The sequence below is a fragment of the Sus scrofa genome, chromosome 1 (assembly GCF_000003025.6).
Source record: "Sus scrofa isolate TJ Tabasco breed Duroc chromosome 1, Sscrofa11.1, whole genome shotgun sequence".
Lineage (NCBI taxonomy): Eukaryota > Metazoa > Chordata > Mammalia > Artiodactyla > Suidae > Sus > Sus scrofa.
In genome coordinates this window covers 221,560,874-221,583,385 of record NC_010443.5, presented here as the reverse complement: position 1 = coordinate 221,583,385, position 22,512 = coordinate 221,560,874, and the positions used below count along the sequence as shown (strand labels likewise).

The 22,512-nt window shown below is 40.6% G+C and overlaps 2 protein-coding genes across 4 annotated transcripts in view; both read right to left on the bottom strand.

Moving 5' to 3' along the window:
• On the bottom strand, positions 2,934-5,701 carry LOC100155087 (forkhead box protein D4-like 1). Its single transcript, XM_021075468.1, has one exon. The coding sequence runs from the start codon at positions 5,307-5,309 to the stop codon at positions 3,975-3,977; it is 1,335 nt and encodes a 444-aa protein (XP_020931127.1). The 5' UTR covers positions 5,310-5,701; the 3' UTR covers positions 2,934-3,974.
• LOC100156293 (COBW domain-containing protein 2) overlaps positions 12,394-22,512 on the bottom strand; it is a 49,680-nt gene continuing 39,561 nt past the window's right edge. The window contains exons 12-15 of one of the 3 annotated variants that reach the window (XM_001924392.7): positions 15,497-15,565; positions 15,336-15,401; positions 13,083-13,212; positions 12,394-12,709 (exon numbers count right to left, since the gene is read on the bottom strand). In XM_001924392.7, coding sequence (XP_001924427.4) covers positions 12,603-12,709; positions 13,083-13,212; positions 15,336-15,401; positions 15,497-15,565 — 372 coding nt within the window. In that variant the 3' untranslated portion in view covers positions 12,394-12,602. The remainder of the gene's footprint in view (positions 12,710-13,082; positions 13,213-15,335; positions 15,402-15,496; positions 15,566-22,512) is intronic. The other 2 variants (XM_021064577.1, XM_021064587.1) reach the window with 2 other exon arrangements.

The following is a 22,512-nucleotide window of genomic DNA, read 5'->3' as shown; positions in this document are numbered from 1 at the left end:
TTTGAGTAAGCAGCTACCAAGCATTTTAGACACCCCAAGAAGCAGGAACCGGGTGCCAGATCGCACCTGCCCGGGACCTGTTGGCTACCGACAGGCCACGCCTGGAGCCTTCTGCCACCTCGGGGGAACTCCACTCTGCCCAATCCCCAGACGCTCTCCTTCCTGCTCTGCATGGACCCTCACCTCCGCTTCTATTCCTGAGGGCCCGCACCTTCCGACCAGAGTGTGTCTGGGTCTGATGTTTCCCCAGCCCGGCGTCTCCCACCTCTCCCGCGCCTCTCTCTAGGCGTGTTCCAGCCCAGCAACCTGAGCACGTCAGGACCCTTCCGCGCTGTCATGATCCTGTACCTTCGCAGGGCGTGATGTGTAGAGCAGGGTGAAGATTCCATAATGGAACCGTGGCTTGGCTGGGCTGCGCGGGGCAGCGTGGGGAAGGGAAAAACCTACCTACACTGGTGAGGGCTGGCGGTGGGGAGAAGGGGCGGCTTCAAGCTTGCAGGTTCATGTTCCGCGGAAGCCAATGTCGAGCGGAGCATGAGTTCCTGGGGACTGAGAGGGGAAAGAGAGTGAAAATCCTCTTGAAGCGTTAGAACTGACTCTCAGGACTCTATTGACTCCTCATTGGCGATCTTGGATTAAGCAGGGTCTTCCAGTTTGGCGTGGGCCGGAGCACAGCTAGGGCCCGCCCGGGCCGTGACCTTCCCACTGCTCCGCGCAGGCGCTTCCTGGGGAAGCGCAGAGCAGAGCCCGCGCGCGGGGCCGAAGGTCTGAATGGCTCCTCCTGGCGTACGAGACTAAGAGAGAGAAATGCGCTTGTTGGCATGCGGGGCCAGGGGCCAGGAGCCCGGATCTGCGATCTGGGACCCCGGCCCCTACTTCCTGCCTCTGCCTCTGCGACCACTGGAGATCCAGCCAGAAGAAGGTCGAGAACGCCCACTGGGCTAATGGTTGAGGAACCAGACAGCCCGGTGCCATCACCTAAGGGTGCTCGATGAATTTCTTAATTTCTCTAAGTCGCGAATTTCTTATCTGTATAATGAAGTTCCATAGTGTCTCCTTTATTGTCTGCTAGGAGAGCTAAAGGGGAATCCATTGCTTCGCAGACAGGGAGCAGGAGACTATGATTAGCCAATGTTATCAGTGTTATTATTAGCGGGCTGGACCCGAGCGAGTGTCGCTACGCCTTGGTTTCCCTTCCGCCCCCTCCCCGGCCTCCTTTTGCCTCCAAGCTCCAACGCACTTCGCCATAGCCCTTAGACTCAACTACCCCGGCAGCTCTGGGCGCTTCCAGTCAGCCTGTTCTCAGTAGAAGACGACACCCGATCCTCAGTCTATTTGCATGCTCAAAAGCGACGTGTCGGGCGCTCGGGGCTGTAAAATGGCCCCGCGTTCTCGTCGAAGCCAGCCGCTGGGCAGACAGAAGCCCCAGGCTCGAGAGGCGCCCTGACGCCGCTACTTAGAAACCCCCAGGGCCGGGCTTGGGGACCAGAGCTGCTGCCTGGAGCTCCGAGCCATAGAGAAAGCAGCCCGGCCGCCTCAGCGCGCCGAGTAGCACAAGACCTCCGCATGTTCCCTCCGCCTGCCGCCCCGGCCCAGACGGCTGCGCCGCCACCACGCCGGCGGGAACAGGTCAGCCCGGCCAGCAGGGAGGGCTCGGCAGATGCCGGTCGTGTAAGGGAGCCGGGCAGGTCTTCCTTCACCAGCCAGAGTGAGGGCCCCAACTCTGCGCACGGTCGCGGCGCTTCATCTGAGAGCGACGACGAAGAACGTTTATTTTACACTTCTACGGAATAAACACTTTTCTTTGAAGATTCATGGTTCGATATGGTTTCATTCAGTAATAATTAGGAGCTCGGAGGCCGGGTTCCGCCCAGCAGCCACCCATATTCGTGGCTCGGTGGTCAGGTCTGGGACTAAGGGAACGAGGTAAACTCCGCATCTCCTGCGGGGCTCGCGGGAGAGCCTCAGCGTCGGCTTTGGGCTCGTCCGCAATCGTATGCGACGCTCCAACGTTTGTTGACCAAATAAAGGAACAAACGCAGGCCTAGAGAATTTCCACCCAAGGGGTAAAGGGCAACTGGAATGTGAACGGGAGAAATGTAGGCATGAAATATGCTCCCTTTATATTTTCGCTTATTTCCAAACTTTTATGTTACTGTCGACTCTCAGAATTTGCTGAAAGGATCTTAAAACTGAGGTGAGGCAGATGGGACAGACGAAGTTCACGATTGGGCAAAGCTCAAGGAGAAAGGGGATGAAAGGAATTAAGGAGGTTTGGGGCATTGCCTGCAGGTTAAGAATGGGGCCGACGACGTAGTCAACTGAAGATGCTTGCCCTGTGGGCGAAGGCAGCACGTGCAGAGCGACCACCAAGGGCTGAACTTTTTAACTTTTGGAAACATTCCGGGAACCCTACCGCTGCGAGCCCGGAGGAGATGGCGAATTATAGACGTTCCGTGTGATGGGACTGAATAGAGATGCTGGAATACAAATGGACCGACTAAACGGCTGTAAAAATGTGTCTCTACGTGTTGCCTTTCTCCTGGAATGAGGAATTCATAACTGGGGCTGGGGAGTGGATGAGGGGAAATAAGCTTCTTACCCTCACCGAGTGATATTCCAAAGAAGCATGTAATGCAATTATTTTTGAAATGTGAGCCCTGCTCAGGACGGGGAGAGTGGCAGGGTCTTTAGAAATCTGATTTCTTAGGCGGGAGTATTTCTTGATGGACATCTTCGTCTTGTTTGCCTCCAACCCAGTCATCTGAAGCAGAGTACAGTGAGAACTTCCTGGTTGCAAAGTCCTTCCAGAAAAAAAATTTTTTTTTGAAACAAAAAAGTTCTTTCTGTTATAAAGAAAGGGAAGGGGAGTCCCTAGAATGTACCTGCCCAGGGAGAGAGTTTTTAAAATTGCAAATGTCCACGATCCTAAAGCTTCATTTAATATTTCCCTTTTTTCTGAGCCCTAGTTTTGAGATTTCTAATTTTTTAATTGCCTTTTATTTTCCTCCATAAATTTTGGCCACTACATTTCAGATCGTCCTTCCATTTATTCAAGACAACAATCAATGCTTTAGAAAGATGAAAAATAAATGGAGAATATGGAGAACATGGATTTTTCTCCAATTATTTTTAATCTATAGGTTTCATAAATACTAAATCCCAAAATTTAAAAGGCAGAATTTTTTCAACTTCAAATTTTCTAAAGTTTTAAAAACCATTTTGAAAATGGATTGTTTCCTATGTCTATAATGAATATGAATTGTAAAACAAAAATTGTTTAATTGGGAGGAAAGAACTACGTTTTAAAATGTTTCATTTAGAAAGCGAATAATGAGAATATCAAATAAGCAATATCGTGTAATGATTTAGCACTTTATTTAGTCTATATAATTAGGTTTAATTTTAACACCTCTGTGCACATCAGACACACAAATCAGGAATAAAACCTCTGAAATTAAAATTCTACTTATATTACACATCGATTTCAGGAAGACATAAAGGGCACACGCATTCTGCACTGGACTTGGGAATAATACTTGCAGCGAAGACAGGGGTGGGGGCACATGTTGTGCACTGGACAATTTATTTTCATTGTTTTTCTTTTAATGCTAGAACAAAATGTCCCACTCACGTTCATAGTTCCTCTGGAAATGTGCAAATCGGAAAAGGCTTGGAAGTCACAACTGGAAGTTTTCTTTAAAAGGTGAGCCTTGATGACGCTGTCGGACGTTTACCTTCATGTTGTCTTAAGGGAACAGTAACCAAATTTTCCTTTCTAGAAATTTCGTTGTGAACAGAATTTAGTGGTTTCTCCTCTTCGGAATAAAGATGCACGCACCAGGTCCAGGCTATGCAAGGTGGAGTGTGCCAGAGCAGACTGGGAGGAGAGCATAACCTTGGGTGGCTCCGCCCTCCGGCTTGGTTCCCGGTCCTTCCCGAGGAGCTGGCACCTGGCAAGCTGTGGATGCTACTCAAAAGGCAGACGAGGTCCCCTCTCTGCCGGAAAGGGCGACCAGCGACCTAAACCTAGGGCCCTCTGCTCCCGGCTGACAAGCCAGTAACGCCGCGGTGGCGGACAGGTGCCGGCCCAGCAGAGCGCCCTTGCTGGGAGCGCAGCCGCTGGCACAGTCCTGCTGCTGTTGCTGCTGCTGCAAAATCGTCCGGGCAGCGGATGCGGCGGCGGCGGACACGTGGAGCAAAGGGGCAGCAGCTTGGGGATGCAACAGGCACGACGGGCGCTGCAGCAGGTGGTAGTAGCCCCACGGGGGCGGGGGCAGATTCTGCACAGCGCCAGAACTAGCTCCCCGGACTCCTTGCATGATACTCTCGATGCTAAAGGAGGTGCATCTGCCTCCTGACTGGGACGCCGGTCCCTTGCCCTCTTCCCAAGGTTGGGAATCCAGCGTGGGTTGAAGCGCCGAAAGGGTGCCAGGGGTCATCAGATCCTCGCCTTCAGCTTTCCTGGGCGACTCAGCGTAGGCTGGGGCAGAGAGAAGCAGGTAGCGGAGGGGGTGAGGATGCAGCAGTGCGCAAGGGCGGCTCGCGGAAGTGGGAGCAGAATAGGCCCCGAGGACCGGCTGCGAAGGGGTCGGAGGCCCAAGCAGCATGCCTGTGTAGGGGCCGTGCAGGGCGGCGGATGCAGCCGGCAGGGGGAAGGGGTGGTGCAGGTGGGCCACCGGGGGCTGGTGGTGGCGCTTGAAGCGCTTCCTGCGCCGAAGGAAGCTGCCATTGTCGAACATGTCTTGGGAGGCGGGGTCCAGGCTCCAGTAGTTGCCCTTTCCCGGGTGTCCTGGCTCGCGGGGAATCTTGACGAAGCAGTCGTTGAGCGAGAGGTTGTGGCGGATGCTGTTCTGCCAGGCGGGGAACTTGCGGCGGTAGTAGGGAAAACGACCGCTGATGAAGGCGCAGATGCCGCTGAGCGTGAGGCGCTTGTGCGGGCTCTGTAGAATGGCCATGGTGATGAGTGCAATGTATGAGTAGGGGGGCTTCGTCGGCTGCGTACCATCCGCAGAAGCCGCTGCAGACCCGGTTGATGTCCTGAATTCGGAGGAGTCGCTCGGGCAGCAGCCGCTCTCAGGGCGGTCTCGGGGAAGTGCGCCCGCGCCCCGCCGCGCCCCCTGCGGCTCTGGCTGGTGCAACTGCTCTAAGAGCCGCTGGCTCCTCTCAGGCTCGTCGTTCTCCTCTTCCTCCTCCTCGTCTTCATCTTCCTCCTCTCCCAGTATATCGATCTCACCGTCTTCCCCATCCGAGCTCCGGAGGCTGCGTGGGGGTGTGGAGCGAAGGGGCTCAGTACTTGGCAAGTTCATGGAGGAGCAGGTCCTGCAGACACCAGGGAGGTGCGGCCGCTCACCTGGTTCTGGATGGGCTGGGCTGGAAGCTTGGTTGAAGTGTCCAAGAACGAAGGATGCTCGAGGTTACCCTTTCAGGTGATTTTTTTTCTGCTGCTGGTTTCTCCTCCTTTCCTACACCGTCCAGCAAAGACGCACTTTCCCTTTTATTAAAAGTTCTTCTGACTCCCCCACCTCCCTTTATACTCTTTCTTGCCCTTCCTTAGAGCGCTCACTTCCTCCCGACGCAGTCCAATGATAAGGGTCCTTTGTGCATTACCCCACGACGCCGAAACAGCCTTCAGCCTCCTCCTTCTTACACACACCCGCCACCAAGGAAGATGCTTCACTCCTCAGGCCTAGCCAGCCAGTCTGGCCGAGAGTTGCACAGGCTCTGTTAACTCACTTTGAAAACGGCGCAAATAAAAAAGAGGTAGGGAAATTATATACTTGGCAATCCAAGGCTACCTCGATATTCAAGCCTCTCTCCTGAAGGTTAAAAAAAAGCAGGAGGGGGTGGGGGTGGGTGAGGCACTGAAATGTATATGGTGTTTGACTCTAAAAGAATGTATAACAGTAAAAGTGTGTTTTGTGTTTCAGAGCTGGTTAATCTCGCATTTTCAATTGGTAGATTCTGTCCTCATCTAGAACAATGAGCTGAAATATTTTTAATGTTCTAACTACATCCTCCAGCTAAGGGTGGAGCAAGAGAGGGTGTTGCCTTGTTCCTACTACCCCCTATCTCAGCTTCCCAAAATATTCTCCCTGACTCAAGTTTTCAGAAAAATCTGAAATGTCCTGCCATTACGCTGCCGAAGTTCAGGATGGAGGGAAAGCAAGAGGGCTAAATAGAAGTCCCCTTTCAGCAGTGATTCTCAATTTCTTTCAACATTAACCTGAGAATGAAGTACATTTTATAACCACCATCTTGCTTGTAGACTTATATAACTGTTTCACAAGACAAATGATCACTATTTTTTTTTCTTTAAGGTCATGACCAACTAAACTGATTTTGCTGCATACTAATTAGTACAAACCCAGTTTGAAAAATCCTTTTCACAAAAAATGGCCCAACAACTGCAAAGGATGCAGCCAATCTGAGCCAGACTCTTTCTTTCTTCCTTCTAAAAACAACAACAAAAAACATTAAGAACTTTTGACTATAAAATAAATCCTAATCTTGGAACTTAAACGAGGCAAAAAGGGCTGCAATTTTGGTGTCTGTAAATCACCAGATGTCAGTCCTTACTCATGCAGCAGAGAAGCAAGATGACAGAGGTGCTCTGTTTAAGTCACTTGACATCTTGGAAGTAACAGGATTTTTAGATTGGCTTCATTTAGATCAGCTCGGAGAATAAAGTAACCATGCAGTGCAATATAATTTAATGTGTGTTATATAACTAGGGATCTTATGGTAAAATACTGAGCAGCAGTACATTCCTAATACCCACCTACATGTGAAGCAAATTTGAGGTGACATCTAATAAAAATGCAGCATTAAAATATTGTAGTATGCCATTGATTAGTACATAGTAAATCTTCCATTAATGTCTGTAAAATGACAATTTCTAGTGAGAAACCAGAAGCTGGGTAACATAGCAAAAAATAGCTTAAAGTAGCTTGTTTCTTCAGGACTGAATTTTGAAAGCTTTCTTGCAAGTGTTTTTCAGTCTTATCCTCTACTTCTGAGGTGCTTACCCCTCTAAGGCTTCTCAATTGCATGCAGTTTCAAACAAAACAAATAGCAGATGACTTTGAGCCTAGCAGATTTGTGTTTGAATCCCAAATTAACCAATTACTACTTGTGTGACCTGCTAAACTAAGCTTCCTTAGGGCCGGGACAGGTGTCTTATTCAACCTTAGATTCCCAGATGCCTCCTTCTTAACCCCCTATAGGTAAAGCACATTTCTTCCATCAGCATAGAAATCCAAGATTACCTGAGAAAAGGAGCATTGTTAGTTTCCCTAGAGTCAACTTCTATGGGAATTAGGTTATTTAAAAATGAAAGGGGAAAAGTAAGGGCACTCTAAAAAAAAAAGAGAGAGAGAGAGAGAAATAGCCCCTCTTGATGGAAGTATGATGTCAAAGAGGGCACAGAGAGAAGAGAAAGAGTCCCACGGCCAAAGCTTGGACAATTTAAACAAAATAAAGCAACAAAATCAAGTGGTATAAGATTATTAACCAAAGTATAAAATATTCATGCATCTATAGTGATAAAAAAAGATAATTGAGTAAATTAATACATGAGGGAAGAGGTGACTCTTCCCTTGCATAAGAATTCCAAATAAATTGTGTAGCTATTCCACTCTCTAGGAAGTGGAGCATAACCTTCCTACATAAACACTCTTTTACTGCGGGCAGTACAGAGTGATTTCCTTCCAAAAGTACCGTATGACATGGGGCAGGGAAATAACGTTACCGGTAGAGAATTGTGACAAGGTTTCAGCCAGGTATCAGGTAATCGATGAGAACATGAACAGTCATAAATCATGTTGATAGTATATACCCTTGATATGAGGTGATAAAAATGGTAGATAGGAGTTCCCATTGTGGCTCAGTGGTAATGAACCTAACTAGTATCCATGAGAATGCAGGTTCAATCCCTGGCCTCGCTCAGTGGGTTAAGGATCCAGCATTGCTGTGAGCAGTGGGGTAGGTCATAGATGTGGCTTGGATCTGACATGGTTGTGGCTGTGGCTGGCAGCTGCAGCTCTGATTTGACCCCTAGCCTGGAACTTCTATATGCCTTGGGTGTGGCCCTAATGCAGTAGGAACAGAAAAAAGATATTAGGTAAAAACTAAGAATATATGAATAAAATATGGACTTTGGTTAACAGTAATATATCAAAATTGGTTCACTTTCACTAACTATAATAAATGTATCATACTACTCACTGCAAGACCTTAACTATGCGAGTTTGAGAGGTAGTAGATAGATATGGGAATTCCCTTCTACTATCTGCTGTGCTCAAATTTTCTCTAAATCTAAAAAATTAAGCAGGAGAAAAAGGGCCTAGTAGCCAAAAGGTAGAAATATAAATGTCTTTCAACTGATGAGTGGATGAACAAAATGTGATTTATCAAAACAATTTTATTCAGCTATAAAAAGAGACAAAGTACTGATATATACAACATGGGTGAACCTGGAAACATATAAGTAAAAAGTCCAAATAGGCAAATCTATTGAGACAGAAAGATTACCACTTCCTGTGGATATTCTAAAACCATGAATTATATAAAGGGTAAATTTTATGTGAATTACATCTAAATAAAATTGATATATAAACTACATCAACATAAAAATAAAGAGTTGTATCAATGAAAAGTAAGTTGAATTCTTTGGAAAAACTCCATTATGGCAAGTAATTCTTTTCTTAAAAAAGGGGAACTCTTTCTGTCTCATTAATTCTTTAGGGTCATCTTTATGCTCATGAAACACTGAAACATTTCACTGTGCATAGTGCATAGTAGGCACTCAATATCTGGAGATTACTTCTTTCCTAACACCAAATAGGTTTTTTTCCTGAACGAATCTATCAGGGGGTCACAAAATGCCAACCATCATACTTTGAAAAACCAACCTTTCTAAACTACTATATAGAAAAGATGATGACGATATTTGGTTTATCTTCATTTCATTCTGAAAATTAAAGGCAATTTGCTGAACAACAAAGTTGATTCGAATATTAAAACTAATTCTGAAGAAAAAAAATCTCTCTCCCTTCCTTTCTTTCTTGGCCATAGGGTGCAGAAGCTTGATGAGGGATCTCAGTTCCCAGACTAGGGACTGAACCTGGGCAACATCAATAAAAGTGCTTGGTCCTAACTACTAGACCATCAGGGAACTCCCATAGTATTTCTTTCTTTTTATTTTATTTATTTTTTATTTTCGTCTTTCTTTTTAAAGTAGAGCAAATTGGTAGACATTCAAAGACAAAATACACTTCTTTTAATATCACTTCCACAATGTATGGCATTTCTAGAACTGGGAAAGTCCTTTCAAAGACACCTAAAAATATAGTTTTTTACCTATACTAGTAATCCACAGGAGACATTTATTCAATTGTATCAAGCAACCAAACCCACAAATGTTTAAAAGTCTTTTAGCTTTACTCTGTTGCTAATTCCCTTCAAATGTTACAATCTAGCAATCAGAGGCCTTTTCAATCCCTGGTCTTCCCTCACGCCCTGAGTTGACCCCTCCCATAGTTATCTTAAACTCCATACCAATGCTCTTGCCCCTTTCGCCAAAAGCTGGAAAAGCATAGGAATGACTCATTTGTTTCAAGAAACTGTGCAGAAGTTTGAATATTTTATCACATTCTGCTGGGAAAGGAGAACTCCCATTAACAGAAACTCTATATTCATGGTGCTTTAAATTTAATACCTGGAACAATTCAGAGAGATTTGCATTTTATCTCCATTTTATGAATAAGGAAGCAAAGGCTCAGAGAGGTTTAGTAATTTATCCTATACTACTCAGTAAACTACAAAGTTACAAATGAACCATGCCTAAACCTTCATTATCTTCATTATTATCATCATCATAATACCCTCAAGTTTTCTATGGTTAGCAGAATAATGGCCCATGATATTTATTTGTTAGTGATTTCCATTATAAAAACAAAATCTTCTCTGGAAGCTTTCAATGGCAGGTTTCAAACCCTTCTGAAGTTCAGGTTATACTGTAGATAGTTCTGATCACTGAAAAACACCATATTTAGGGGAAAAATAAGGATGAAGAACAGGGCAATGCATATTTAAAAGAACATATAAGTAATATAAAAATAAAGTAAAAAAAATATGAATTAAAACAGTGGGATGCCATTGAATCCAGAATGGGTTAACTAGGTTTGCAAAAATGGGTACTTTTATATATTCTTGTTACTACGACAAAAAGGTACAGCCATTTGGGAAGGCAAGTTATCAGTATCTATTAAGAACTTATCAGTATCTATTAATAACCTATTAGTATTTACTAAGCACATCCTGAAAGCCAGTGATTCTAACCTTACATATCTCTTCTAGAAACAGTCTCATAAGAAGAAAGAGACATGCACAGTGATGTTCACTGTAGTCCGAAATTTCAAAAACAAAAATGACCAGTTATCTGCCACAGTGATCACAAACACATCACTTGTCCAGCTCAAAACCCCTTCAGCCATTTCCCAAGGCTTTCAGAACAAAACGAATGTTTAGCTTGTCCCATAAGGAGCAAAAAGCCTGGCTCTGGCTTGCAGTTCCAATCCCACCTAGCTTTCTAATCTTTCCACCGCCCTTGCCTTCTTCCTGGTCTCCAGCAAGCTGTGCTGGTTCCCACCTAAAGGCCCTCTCCACTACTTGCTCCCTCTGTGTAGAACCTCCTCCCCCACTCTGCATGAATGACTCCTTTTAATTCTATTTTCAACTTAAAAGCCACTTCTGGCAACCTAGATAACCCTGAGGGTACTCTGCTAAGTGAAATAAGTTAGAGAAGACAAATATTGTAGAATTTCATTCATGTGTGGCATGTGAAAAGCAAACTAAATAAATAAATGAGCAAACCAAACCAAACCAAACATGTGGATATCAAGAACAGAGCAGTGGTAACTAGAGGGGAAGAAGAAGAATGAGGGCAAAGAGGGGAAGGGAACCAACTATATGGTGATGGATGGACACCATATAGTCTGGTGGTGAACACACTATAGGCAATACAAATGGCTTTTAACTGTCATATGTGCAGTTTCAGCCCCAGCACTAATATTGGGCAAACCTGGAAGCACTCAATAAATGTTTTTAAAAGAAATGTATTCTATGAATTTCTGTGCAGCAGCTGAAGACATATCTATATGCACTGTCACAGAAAGATCTAAGACCAAGGATTTTTTGTTTTGTTTTGTTCTGTTTTTAAAAGAGAAAACTGTATTATAATATACATTTAAAACATACAATATAGGCACTTGCTGGTGGTCTACTGGTTAAGGTCTAGAATTGTCACTGCTGTGGACTGATTCAATCCCTGACCCAGGAACTCCTGCATGCCAGGGGCTCAGCCAAACACACAAACACTATAAAAATAAAATGTTTCCTTGAGGATATTGATGGCAAGTTTTTTAAGTCTCCTAAAGAAATGCCTTAAATTACAGTTTTATCATTGTAAAATAACTCATTTTGAGAAGAAATAAAAATCAGACTGTGCAGAGAAATAGGTGAAGAGAAATATCTGAAAGGATAGACATTAAACTGACAACACTGCTTGCCTGGAAGTGACAGTGACTGAAGGAGAAAGGTCAGGGGAGATTGACTTCATCTGTAATGTTTGCATTTTTACAACACAAATATACGCATACAATACTTTTGTAATAAAAAAATGTTTAAAGATTAATAATTTTAAAGAAAAAATACTTAAAAATTTAAAACAGATTTTTAAGAGTTTTGATTAACATTACTTCAAACATTTTTCCCATAATGGGACAATTACTTATAAGCCCTTTCTTATGATCTAGAACAGATGAATCTAAATCATTATTATTTGCCAATGAACATTATGAAGTATTATTATGACTATTTTCATTATAAAACAAATTTAAGTTGTTAGGAAGAAGAAAACATTTATCTATGCTCTATTGTGGGCCAGGAGTGCAGCTTAAGTTCTAAGGGGAAAAATAAAAAAAAATCAATGAAGTTTTTTTTTGTTTTTTGTTTTTTTTTCTTCCTAAGGCCGCACCTGCAACATATGGAAGGTCCCAGGCTAGGGGCTGAATCAGAGCTACAGCTCCTGGTCTACGCCACAGCCTCCGCAATGCCAGATCCGAGCCGTGTCTGCCACTTATACCACAGCTCATGGCAACACTGGATCTTTAACCCACTGAGCATGGCCATGGATCGAACCTGCATCCTCAGGGATCCTTATCGGGCTCGTTAACCACTGAGCCACAAAAGGAACTCCCTGAAGTTAAGTTTTATCATTATTATCACAATAAATAACTTTCATGGGTGAGAAATCAGCATATGTAAACTCCAAAGCCAATTATGAAAGACATTTTTGGGCACGATGTCTACACACACACTTACACAAAAAACTTTAGAGGATACAACTGTATTTTATTGTATGAATGTCAAGTGTTTCACAATACTGATTTACTCTATTTTATGTATTCTATAAAATAAATAGTATTTGAAAGTACACTGGAATTCATAAAAGAAGTAGTGCAAAGAACGGATGCTTGAAATACATCTAATAGGAAACTTATTTCCAATTTTATCGCCCAACCATTTTGATGCTTCTAGTGTTACGGACAAACTTGATCTTCTTTGATATGTTTTGTCCACCGCTTTTCTGTTTCAGTCACAGTTGCTATAAACAGTTGTTTAAGGATATCCTTATCTAAATTCCTGCCTGCAAACAGAACAAAATATAGTATGATTATATTACGCCGATTAAAATGACACAATTCACCTATCAAGTCCAGATCATCAAACGCTTATTTTCAGAAATTTCCAAAAACAATAGTAATTAGTGATTACTTCCTTAACTTTCTATTTAAGTCCCCCAGAACCAAACTGGCATTTGGGTAATCATTTTTCTAAAATCATTTGAAGAAGAGTAAAAGGCTTAACAAGTTCTTAAGAATGTAAGCCTTTTTAAGACATTAACCACAAGCTTATTCAGATTTACAGAAGGAGATCAGATTGGTTAATACTGCTTAAGGAGCACACGACATCCCTTTCCAATGTTTCTTTTACTTTGCTTCTAACTGTTTGCCACTTACCAATAAGAATCAACCGATTTGTTCTCTCAGTGTCGTCCTTCCAGCTCACTGGGGTCTCCTCAAGATCATACAGCTCATGGACACCTTGGACAATCACTTGTTGTGGTTTGTCTCTGATTGATATCAGCCCCTGCTCAGAGAAGAATGATCAATCAGCTGCAGTTTGAATTAAAAGCAGAAATCCAGCATCAATGTTAATGGATTAATTATCCCTATTCCCTTTTAAAAATATAAACTCATAAAGAAGATGCTGTTGAAATACTTAATTCCACTTATTTGTGCATTAAAGAGTTTCTTAAAGCCCTAATTTTTAAAAACATCTCTGTGCACAATGATTTGTTCAAAACAATCCCCATTTCTAATGACAAAATTAATAAATGTATTAGGATGTTTATTCAGTGTTATTTCAACAAAAAGTTGAAAACAACCACATGATAAAACATGTTACATACCAAATTCTATCAATTATTCTACTTTTTAGGATTTTTATGCTTGTTTCACAGTTCTAGTGGGAAAATTTGAGAAGTTAAAAGATTTTGGTGGTAAACTGTTTTTGAATGGGTTTGAATAAATGGAGCAAATGATGACAAAATAAAGGAAAAGAAAAACTATCACATTTATCTGGATGAAATTCATTTTATACTGATTTACAGAAATGAGGAACGAATCTGATAAACTGGCTCCTATGGGGTAAAATAATTTCTCTGAAATAATGTTATACATATTTATTATACTTTTTAATATATGATATATATATTAAAAAGTAAAGATTATATATATATATATATATAAACAGTAAAGACAAACCACTGTCATTCCCACTGCACATTTTTTGTGTATTTTTGGTGTATTCATGTATTTTGAGTGTATGTTCTTCCAGTTTTATTTATTGTGCTTTTTGTTTTCTGCTTTTTAAATTTGAGTTTTAATATATAACAGCAAACTTTTTGGAATTATACCTAAGCATCAATTTTACACTTGTATGAAGACTGTGAAGTGTCAGCTGTTACCAGAATTAACATTTTAAACATGTTGATTATTTTCAACTTAATACTTTGTAACAGCAAAGAGAAGGACCTCTACAAAGAGAAAGCCCATGTCACCTCAGATGCCCCAGGTTGCTGTGATGAGAGGAAGGCCAAAAGAAGAACCAAGGGGGACAACTGCAGAAAATCTGTCACATCTCGAAGCACAAAATCCACACTGGGATGGTGCAGGACAAGCCACCTAACTCTACGCAGAGGTCTAGTGGCAGAATTAGTACAAATGCCCAAAAGGCTGCTTTTCTAGGTAACAACCCCCCATGCAGTACTAGGGGATAAAAGCTGTTACAGGATGATATATGACCTCCCAATTAGGATCACAGAATGTAGATGGGGATAGAGGCATAAAGAAGCTTAGTTCCTCTTCATGGGAAAAATTCGGGAATAGACTGGATTCACCTGTCTTGCTCTGCCACACCAATCTCAAGTATTGCCATCACAATGAGTAAAGAGAGCTAAACCTAAATACTTTCTCTGTCACTCAGTGACCCCAGGAAGCTGGCCGCTAACCAGAGACATCTAGTTGCTATCAGTGATGATAATGAACAGTAATAATAAAAACCTTAGGTACACTTTTGGAAACACAAGAGTAGATAGTCACATGACTGCTGACTGGTTAAGCACACAACCTAGAATCTACTGCTCCCTGGAAAAGGCACCTTTTGGGACACAAATACCCAAATGTCCAAAAATATGAATGGTTTTCCCAACAGAAAGCAAGAATTCTTCTAGTCCCTTGTAATTTCTTTTCAATAATATAACAAATCTTTAATGTCTGCTAAATGCATCAAGAAGCATAAGGTTCAGCTGCAACAAGATCTCCACTATTCTTATTCTGTTAATGAAGCTCTCTTAGAGAAAAACCAACACAAGAAAACACTGTTTTCTCTGGCTGACCAAGCTGTGTGCCAACGGGAGAGTTTCAACAAGTCAAGCTCATTGGCCAAATAACTGCCCAGAGTACCTGGGAGTAGGGAGTAATGTTTCAAAGCATATAGGCTGTTTCAGTTGCAATGATCTGTGAAGCTGCGCAAATAAATCATGCTTTCCACAATGAGTTCTGAAGCTTCTTTTCAGGAATGGAAATAAGAAAAACAAAAACCAAGGTTTATTGTACTAAAACTAGAGCTTATGTTTAAACATGGTTTTATATAAGAGCCAAGAAAGGGACTTTGTCTAAAAGTATAAGACTGTAAGCTGTGCACCATACCTTTAGCCGTATGACCTCCATGCAGTTGCCATCTCTGTTGCTCACATTCTTTTCCCAGATAAGATTCTGTACCAAGTGATATATACTAAGATCAACCACTGCTAATAGGAACAACTACATGGCAAAACAACTGATAAAGCATCAATTAAAACTGCATTCACCTGAATATATACATTGAGACTTTCTTCCTTTGCATTTCCTGGTACTTCAAATGTGACTGTAACAATACTCTGTAAATCAAGAGATAATAATGTTTTTTTAATAGTAATGTTTTAAAATCACAAGTTTTAAGATGAAAAGGAAACATTCATGGAAATTTATGTTGCCTTAACAATGAATGATATTAGGTATTTGTTTTTCACCATACACACTGATTTTTGGTATTACCAACTCCATGTTCCATATTCTGTAATCAATGGCTTAATATTTACACAGAGAAACTCTTAGGAAAGAATACTCATTGTTTAACTTATTCTTTCCAGAATTCTCAGCACTAAGCAAGAGGGAAGGTGATATAAAGAGCATGTTAACTATGTATTAAAAGAGGTACTTTTGCCTAGGTCACTTTATTTCATCATTTCATTTACTCATGACAACAATCCTGTGGAATAAAGAGAATTATTTCCATTTTACACATTGAGGAAGATGAGGCTCAGAAAAAATAAACTCCCCAGAGCTAACAATAAAACTCAAATGCAAATGTTCTTGGGAAAAAATAAATACAAATGAAAGATTTGGTTTATCTCTGATCAAACACATGCCAAGGGGAGAAGAGTTCCTACATATGAGAAGGATAACATAATGAAGTCTTTGGTCTTAGATGGGTGAGATCCACATTTAGAGATTGTTAACTCTGACATTTATTTTTCCTCCTGATCTTGATAAATCGTCTCAGGAACCAGAAGCTTAAGATTTCCTCAGGTTGATCACAGAATAAAATCCAAACCTCCATTTGATACTGTAACCCAAAATTTCAAACCTAATGATCAAAGTACACAAGGGCTGATAAGCAAAACAATAAAAGCACAAACCCCACCTTGGATAACGACAATAAGATGCTAAAGCCAAGCTTCAAAACAAGCAGAAAGGAGCACACTAATGCACAGCTTTGCATAATTTCCTAGATCCATATATCTTAACAGCAATTTTACTCACCAACAGAAAATCATATAGACTTACAGTAGAAAATACAAAAAGACCAAAACTGGTTTTGATTCAACATTAGAATTGCTAAAAGTATTAAAGACCAACTAAGGACAAAATACATGACATCGAGTCTCCACTGTTGCTAGTAATAGGAAATAGTAATAGGAAAGGCACTCTCTTGCTTAGATATGAGACATGCAAGCTAACTAAAACTGGACTTTAAAATGTCAGATTTTTTAAAGTACTTTTGTCACAATAGCCAAAAGGTGGAGACAACGTAACATTAACGGATGAATGGCTACAGATAAAGTAGTATAAAAATTTGGCGTAATAATGAAATATTACTCATCCCTAAAAAAAGAGAAAATCCTGTCATACGCTACAACATGGATGAAACTTGAGGACATAGCGCTAAGTGGAACAGGACAACAAAGAAAGTAAAAAAACACCATGACTCCACTAACAGGGGCCAATCTAAGAAGCACTAAGTAGGTTGCCACGGTCTGGGGGAGAGGGAAGAGAGGAGCTGCTGATTAAGGAATAGAGTTTCATGCAAGGTGAAAAAGTTCTAGGGAATCTGCTGTACAACATAAATACTTAACAACACTACTTACTATACACTAAAAATTTGTTAAGAGATCTTATGTTATGCATATTTTTACCACAATTAAAAAATACTTATTTACAAATCTTAATAAAGTTGTTCAACTGCTTGAACAACTTTATTAAGTTGTTTAATAACAGTATGCATTTAAACAAAATGACAGCCTTCTTTCTTCAAAGCAATCCTTACAAAAAGTACCTAAAAATCCATACCAAAATGTACAGCAAATCATACAGCCTATCAAAATATATAGCAAAAGGTTGCTAAATGAGACATAATTTGTCAATTTCAAAAGACAGTAGTAATTCAAGTTTTAAAAGGCTTTTTAAAAGCTTTAAATAAAGGCTTTATTCAAGTTGGATAACTTGGATTTTAATTATGGGACTGTCTCAATATAGGACCCAATATTTTGCTTGCTTTATTCTTAGCTTAAAGAATTTTCTATCAGGAATGATTTTTGCTTTCAGAAGGTTAGAGATATGATAGTATTTCTCATGGGTACAATTAACACCACTTGAGATTTCAAAAAAAAAAAGTTTTAAAAATTAAAACAACACATCATGGGGATCAAGGAGGGAGAGATACATTTTAGAACTAGACGTTTTTCTGTACTAGTTGTTTTTTTTTTTCCTCATATTAGACAAACCTAAAGATGAAATCTGTAAGATTCCAATGAGGATGCGAGTCACAACTTATAATTCACAACTAGTTCTACTAATAAAGTATGCATACACCCAACCAAGGTTTTCTCATCCATGTTCCCACCCTCCAAAACCAGGTCCTCCTTGTCAGGATGACCAAGAAATCCATGAAAAAAAGAGAGAGAGAGAGAGAGAGAGAGAGAGAAATGCATTCAACATCAATCATGGATAAAACTTTAATGACATACATAATATGTCCTAGGTATTACCCATTTCAGACTTTTCCCCCCAGTTTATTTCTATTGTGAATCTAAAATTAACTCTTCTTTTGCCAAACACAGAAAGATGCAGAAACCTGCGGAGGTAATTTTAAAAACTAAAGCAAAATAAGATACTGCCCCTAAAGTAAAATTTAGTGATAACCCCTAAACTTTAAGAATTTGGTCTGTTTTTTTTCTTTAACCTACCATGTTATTTCCCTCAGTTTTCTATTATTTTGCAAACAATACCTAATGTGCAATAATCTGTTTTTTTTTTAATATAGAAAACTAAGCCCACAAATATGCTTAAACAGAAAAACTCTATCTCTACACTCCACTCCTCTGCTCCTCTTCTTCCGTGTGTCACCTCTGCTGTGATATCCCGATACCAGGTACACAGCTTCCTCATCTAAATCAGTTTGCCTTCTAGATTTCTCTATTCCTAGGTTCCTCTTGTCAATCCAGGCCTGTTTCCCATCACTTCTCTCTTCTTACCATTCATTCATCATCAGTCAATAAGGCTCTTAAGAAACAGTGCTCCTTTTATACCATTTCCATTCTCACTGTAACCAATGGAGCCCAGGCCCTAATCACAAGGTATGTGGACTTCTGCAGTATCTTCCTGCTTTGGTCTCCTGACTGTATCCTCCAATCCAGCTCACTGGACACTGTCTGATAGTACAGCATGAGTTCTCTTTGCCTGGCAAATTGAAGCCTAATATCTTAGCTCAGGATTCCAACACCAAGCATTCCACCAAGACTTCTATGCTAGAATACTGCTCTTCTACACAGAGTGGCTGAGTGGATAAAAAGGCAAAAACCTTCAATATGCTGCCTACAAGAAACTCACCTTAGGACAAAAGATACATATAGATTGAAAGTGAAAGGGTGGGGAAAAATATTTCACGCCAATAGACATGACAGAAAAGCAGGAGTCGCAACGCTCATATCAGACAAAATAGACTTTAAAACAAAAGGCATAAAGAAAGACAAAGAAGGACACTATTTAATGATTAAGGGATCCATCCAAGGAGAGGATGTTACTATTGTCAACATATATGCCCCAAATACAGGAGCACCCAGATACACACAACAAATATTAACAGACATAAAGGGAGATATTGATGAGAATACAATCATAGTAGGAGACCTAAATACCCCCCTCACATCAATGGACAGATCCTCTAGACAGAAAACCAATAAAGCAACAGAGATCCTAAAGGAAACAATAGAAACGTTAGACTTCATTGATATCTTCAGGACACTACATCCAAAAAAAGCAGAATACACATTCTTCTCAAATGCTCATGGAACATTCTCAAGAATCGACCACATATTGGGACACAAAGCGAATCTCAATAAATTTAGGAGCGTAGAAATTATCTCAAGTATCTTCTCTGACCACAATGCCATGAAATTAGAAATCAACCATGGGAAAAGCAAAGAGAAAAAACCTACTCCATGGAGACTAAACAACATGCTACTAAAAAACCAATGGGTCAATGAGGAAATCAAGAAGGAAATTAAAAACTACCTTGAAACAAATGATAATGAAGACACAACCTCTCAAAATCTATGGGATGCTGCGAAAGCAGTGCTCAGAGGGAAATTTATAGCAATCCAGGCCTTTCTCAAAAAAGAAGAAAGATCCCAAATTGACAACTTAACCCTCCACCTAAACGAATTAGAAAAAGAAGAACAAAAAAGTCCTAAAGTCAGCAGAAGGAAGGAAATTATAAAGATCAAAGAAGAAATCAATAAAATAGAGACTCAAAAACAATAGAGAAAATTAATAAAACCAAGAGCTGGTTCTTTGAAAAGGTGAACAAAATTGACAAACCCCTGGCCAGACTCACTAAAAAGAGGAGAGAAAGAACCCAAATAACCAAAATTATAAATGAAAAAGGAGAAATCACAACGGATACAGCAGAAATACAAAAAACCATAAGAGAATACTATGAACAACTGTATGGCAACAAGTTTGACAATCTGGAAGAAATGGACAATTTTCTAGAATCTTACAGCTTGCCAAAACTGAATCAAGCAGAAACAGACCAACTGAACAGACCGATCACTAGAAATGAAATTGAAGAGGTCATAAAATCACTCCCTACAAATAAAAGTCCAGGACCAGATGGCTTCACAGGTGAATTTTACCAAACATATAAAGAGGAATTGGTGCCCATCCTCCTTAAACTCTTTCAAAAGGTTGAAGAAGAAGGAATACTCCCAAAGACATTCTATGAGGCCACCATCACCCTCATTCCAAAACCAGGCAGAGATACCACCAAAAAAGAAAACTATCGGCCAATATCATTGATGAATATAGATGCAAAAATCCTCAACAAAATCTTAGCCAACCGAATCCAACAACATATCAAAAAAATTATACACCATGACCAGGTTGGGTTCATCCCAGGTTCACAAGGATGGTTCAACATACGCAAATCAATCAGCATCATACACCACATTAACAAAAAAAAGGTCAAAAATCATATGATCATCTCAATAGACGCAGAAAAAGCATTTGACAAAGTTCAACATCCATTCATGATCAAGACCCTCGCCAAAGTGGGTATAGAGGGAACATTCCTGAATATAATCAAAGCCATTTATGATAAACCCACAGCAAATATAATCCTCAATGAGGAAAAACTGAAAGCCTTCTCACTCAAATCTGGAACAAGACAGGGATGCCCACTCTCACCACTGCTCTTCAACATCGTTTTGGAAGTCTTAGCCACAGCAATTAGACAAACAAAAGAAATAAAAGGCATCCATATAGGAAGAGAAGAGATCAAACTGTCACTGTATGCAGATGACATGATTCTATACCTAGAAAACCCTAAGGACTCAACCCCAAAACTCCTTGAACTGATTAATAAATTCAGCAAAGTGGCAGGATATAAGATTAACATTCAGAAGTCAGTTGCATTTCTGTACACCAGCAATGAAACATTAGAAAAGGAATACAAAAATACAGTACCTTTTAAAATTGTACCTCACAAAATCAAATACCTCGGAATACACCTGACCAAAGAGGTAAAGGACCTATATGCCGAGAACTATAAAACTTTAATCAAAGAAATCAAAGAAGATGTAAAGAAATGGAAAGATATTCCATGTTCCTGGATTGGAAAAATCAATATTGTGAAAATGGCCATCCTACCCAAAGCAATCTACAGATTCAATGCAATCCCTATCAAATTACCCATGACATTGTTCACAGAACTAGAACAAACTATCCAAACATTTATATCAAACCACAAAAGACCCAGAATCGCCAAAGCAATCCTGAGAAACAAAAACCAAGCAGGAGGCATAACTCTCCCAGACTTCAAGAAATACTACAAAGCCACAGTCATCAAAACAGTGTGGTACTGGTATCAAAACAGACAGACAGACCAATGGAACAGAATAGAGAATCCGGAAATAAACCCTGACACCTAGGGTCAATTAATCTTTGACAAGGGAGGCAGGAACATCAAATGGGAAAAGGAAAGTCTATTCAGCAAGCATTGCTGGGAAACCTGGACAGCTGTATGCAAAGCAATGAAACTAGAACACACCCTCACACCATGCACAAAAATAAACTCAAAATGGCTGAAAGACTTAAATATACGACAGGACACCATCAAACTCCTAGAAGAAAACATAGGCAAAACATTCTCTGACATCAACATCATGAATATTTTCTCAGGTCAGTCTCCCAAAGCAATAGAAATTAGAGCAAAAATAAACCCATGGGACCTCATCAAACTGAAAAGCTTTTGCACAGCAAAGGAAACCAAAAAGAAAACAAAAAGACAACTTACAGAATGGGAGAAAACAGTTTCAAATGATGCAACTGACAAGGGCTTAATCTCTAGAATATACAAGCAACTTATACAACTCAACAGCAAAAAAGCCAATCAATCAATGGAAAAATGGGCAAAAGACCTGAATAGACATTTCTCCAAGGAAGATATACAGATGGCCAACAAACACATGAAAAAATGCTCAACATCGCTGATTATAAGAGAAATGCAAATCAAAACTACCATGAGATACCACCTCACACCAGTCAGAATGGCCATCCTTAATAAATCCACAAATAACAAGTGCTGGAGGGGCTGTGGAGAAAAGGGAACCCTCCTGCACTGCTGGTGGGAATGTAAACTGGTACCGCCACTATGGAGAACAGTTTGGAGATACCTTAGAAATCTATACATAGAACTTCCATATGACCCTGCAATCCCACTCTTGGGCATCTATCCGGACAAAGCTCTACTTAAAAGAGACACATGCACCTGCATGTTCATTGCAGCCCTATTCACAATAGCCAGGACATGGAAACAATCCAAATGTCCATCGACAGATGATTGGATTCGGAAGAGGTGGTATATATACACAATGGAATACTACTCAGCCATCAAAAAGGATGACATAAGGCCATTTGCAGCAACATGGATGGAACTAGAGAATCTCATACTGAGTGAAATGAGTCAGAAAGACAAAGACAAATACCATATGATATCATTTATAAC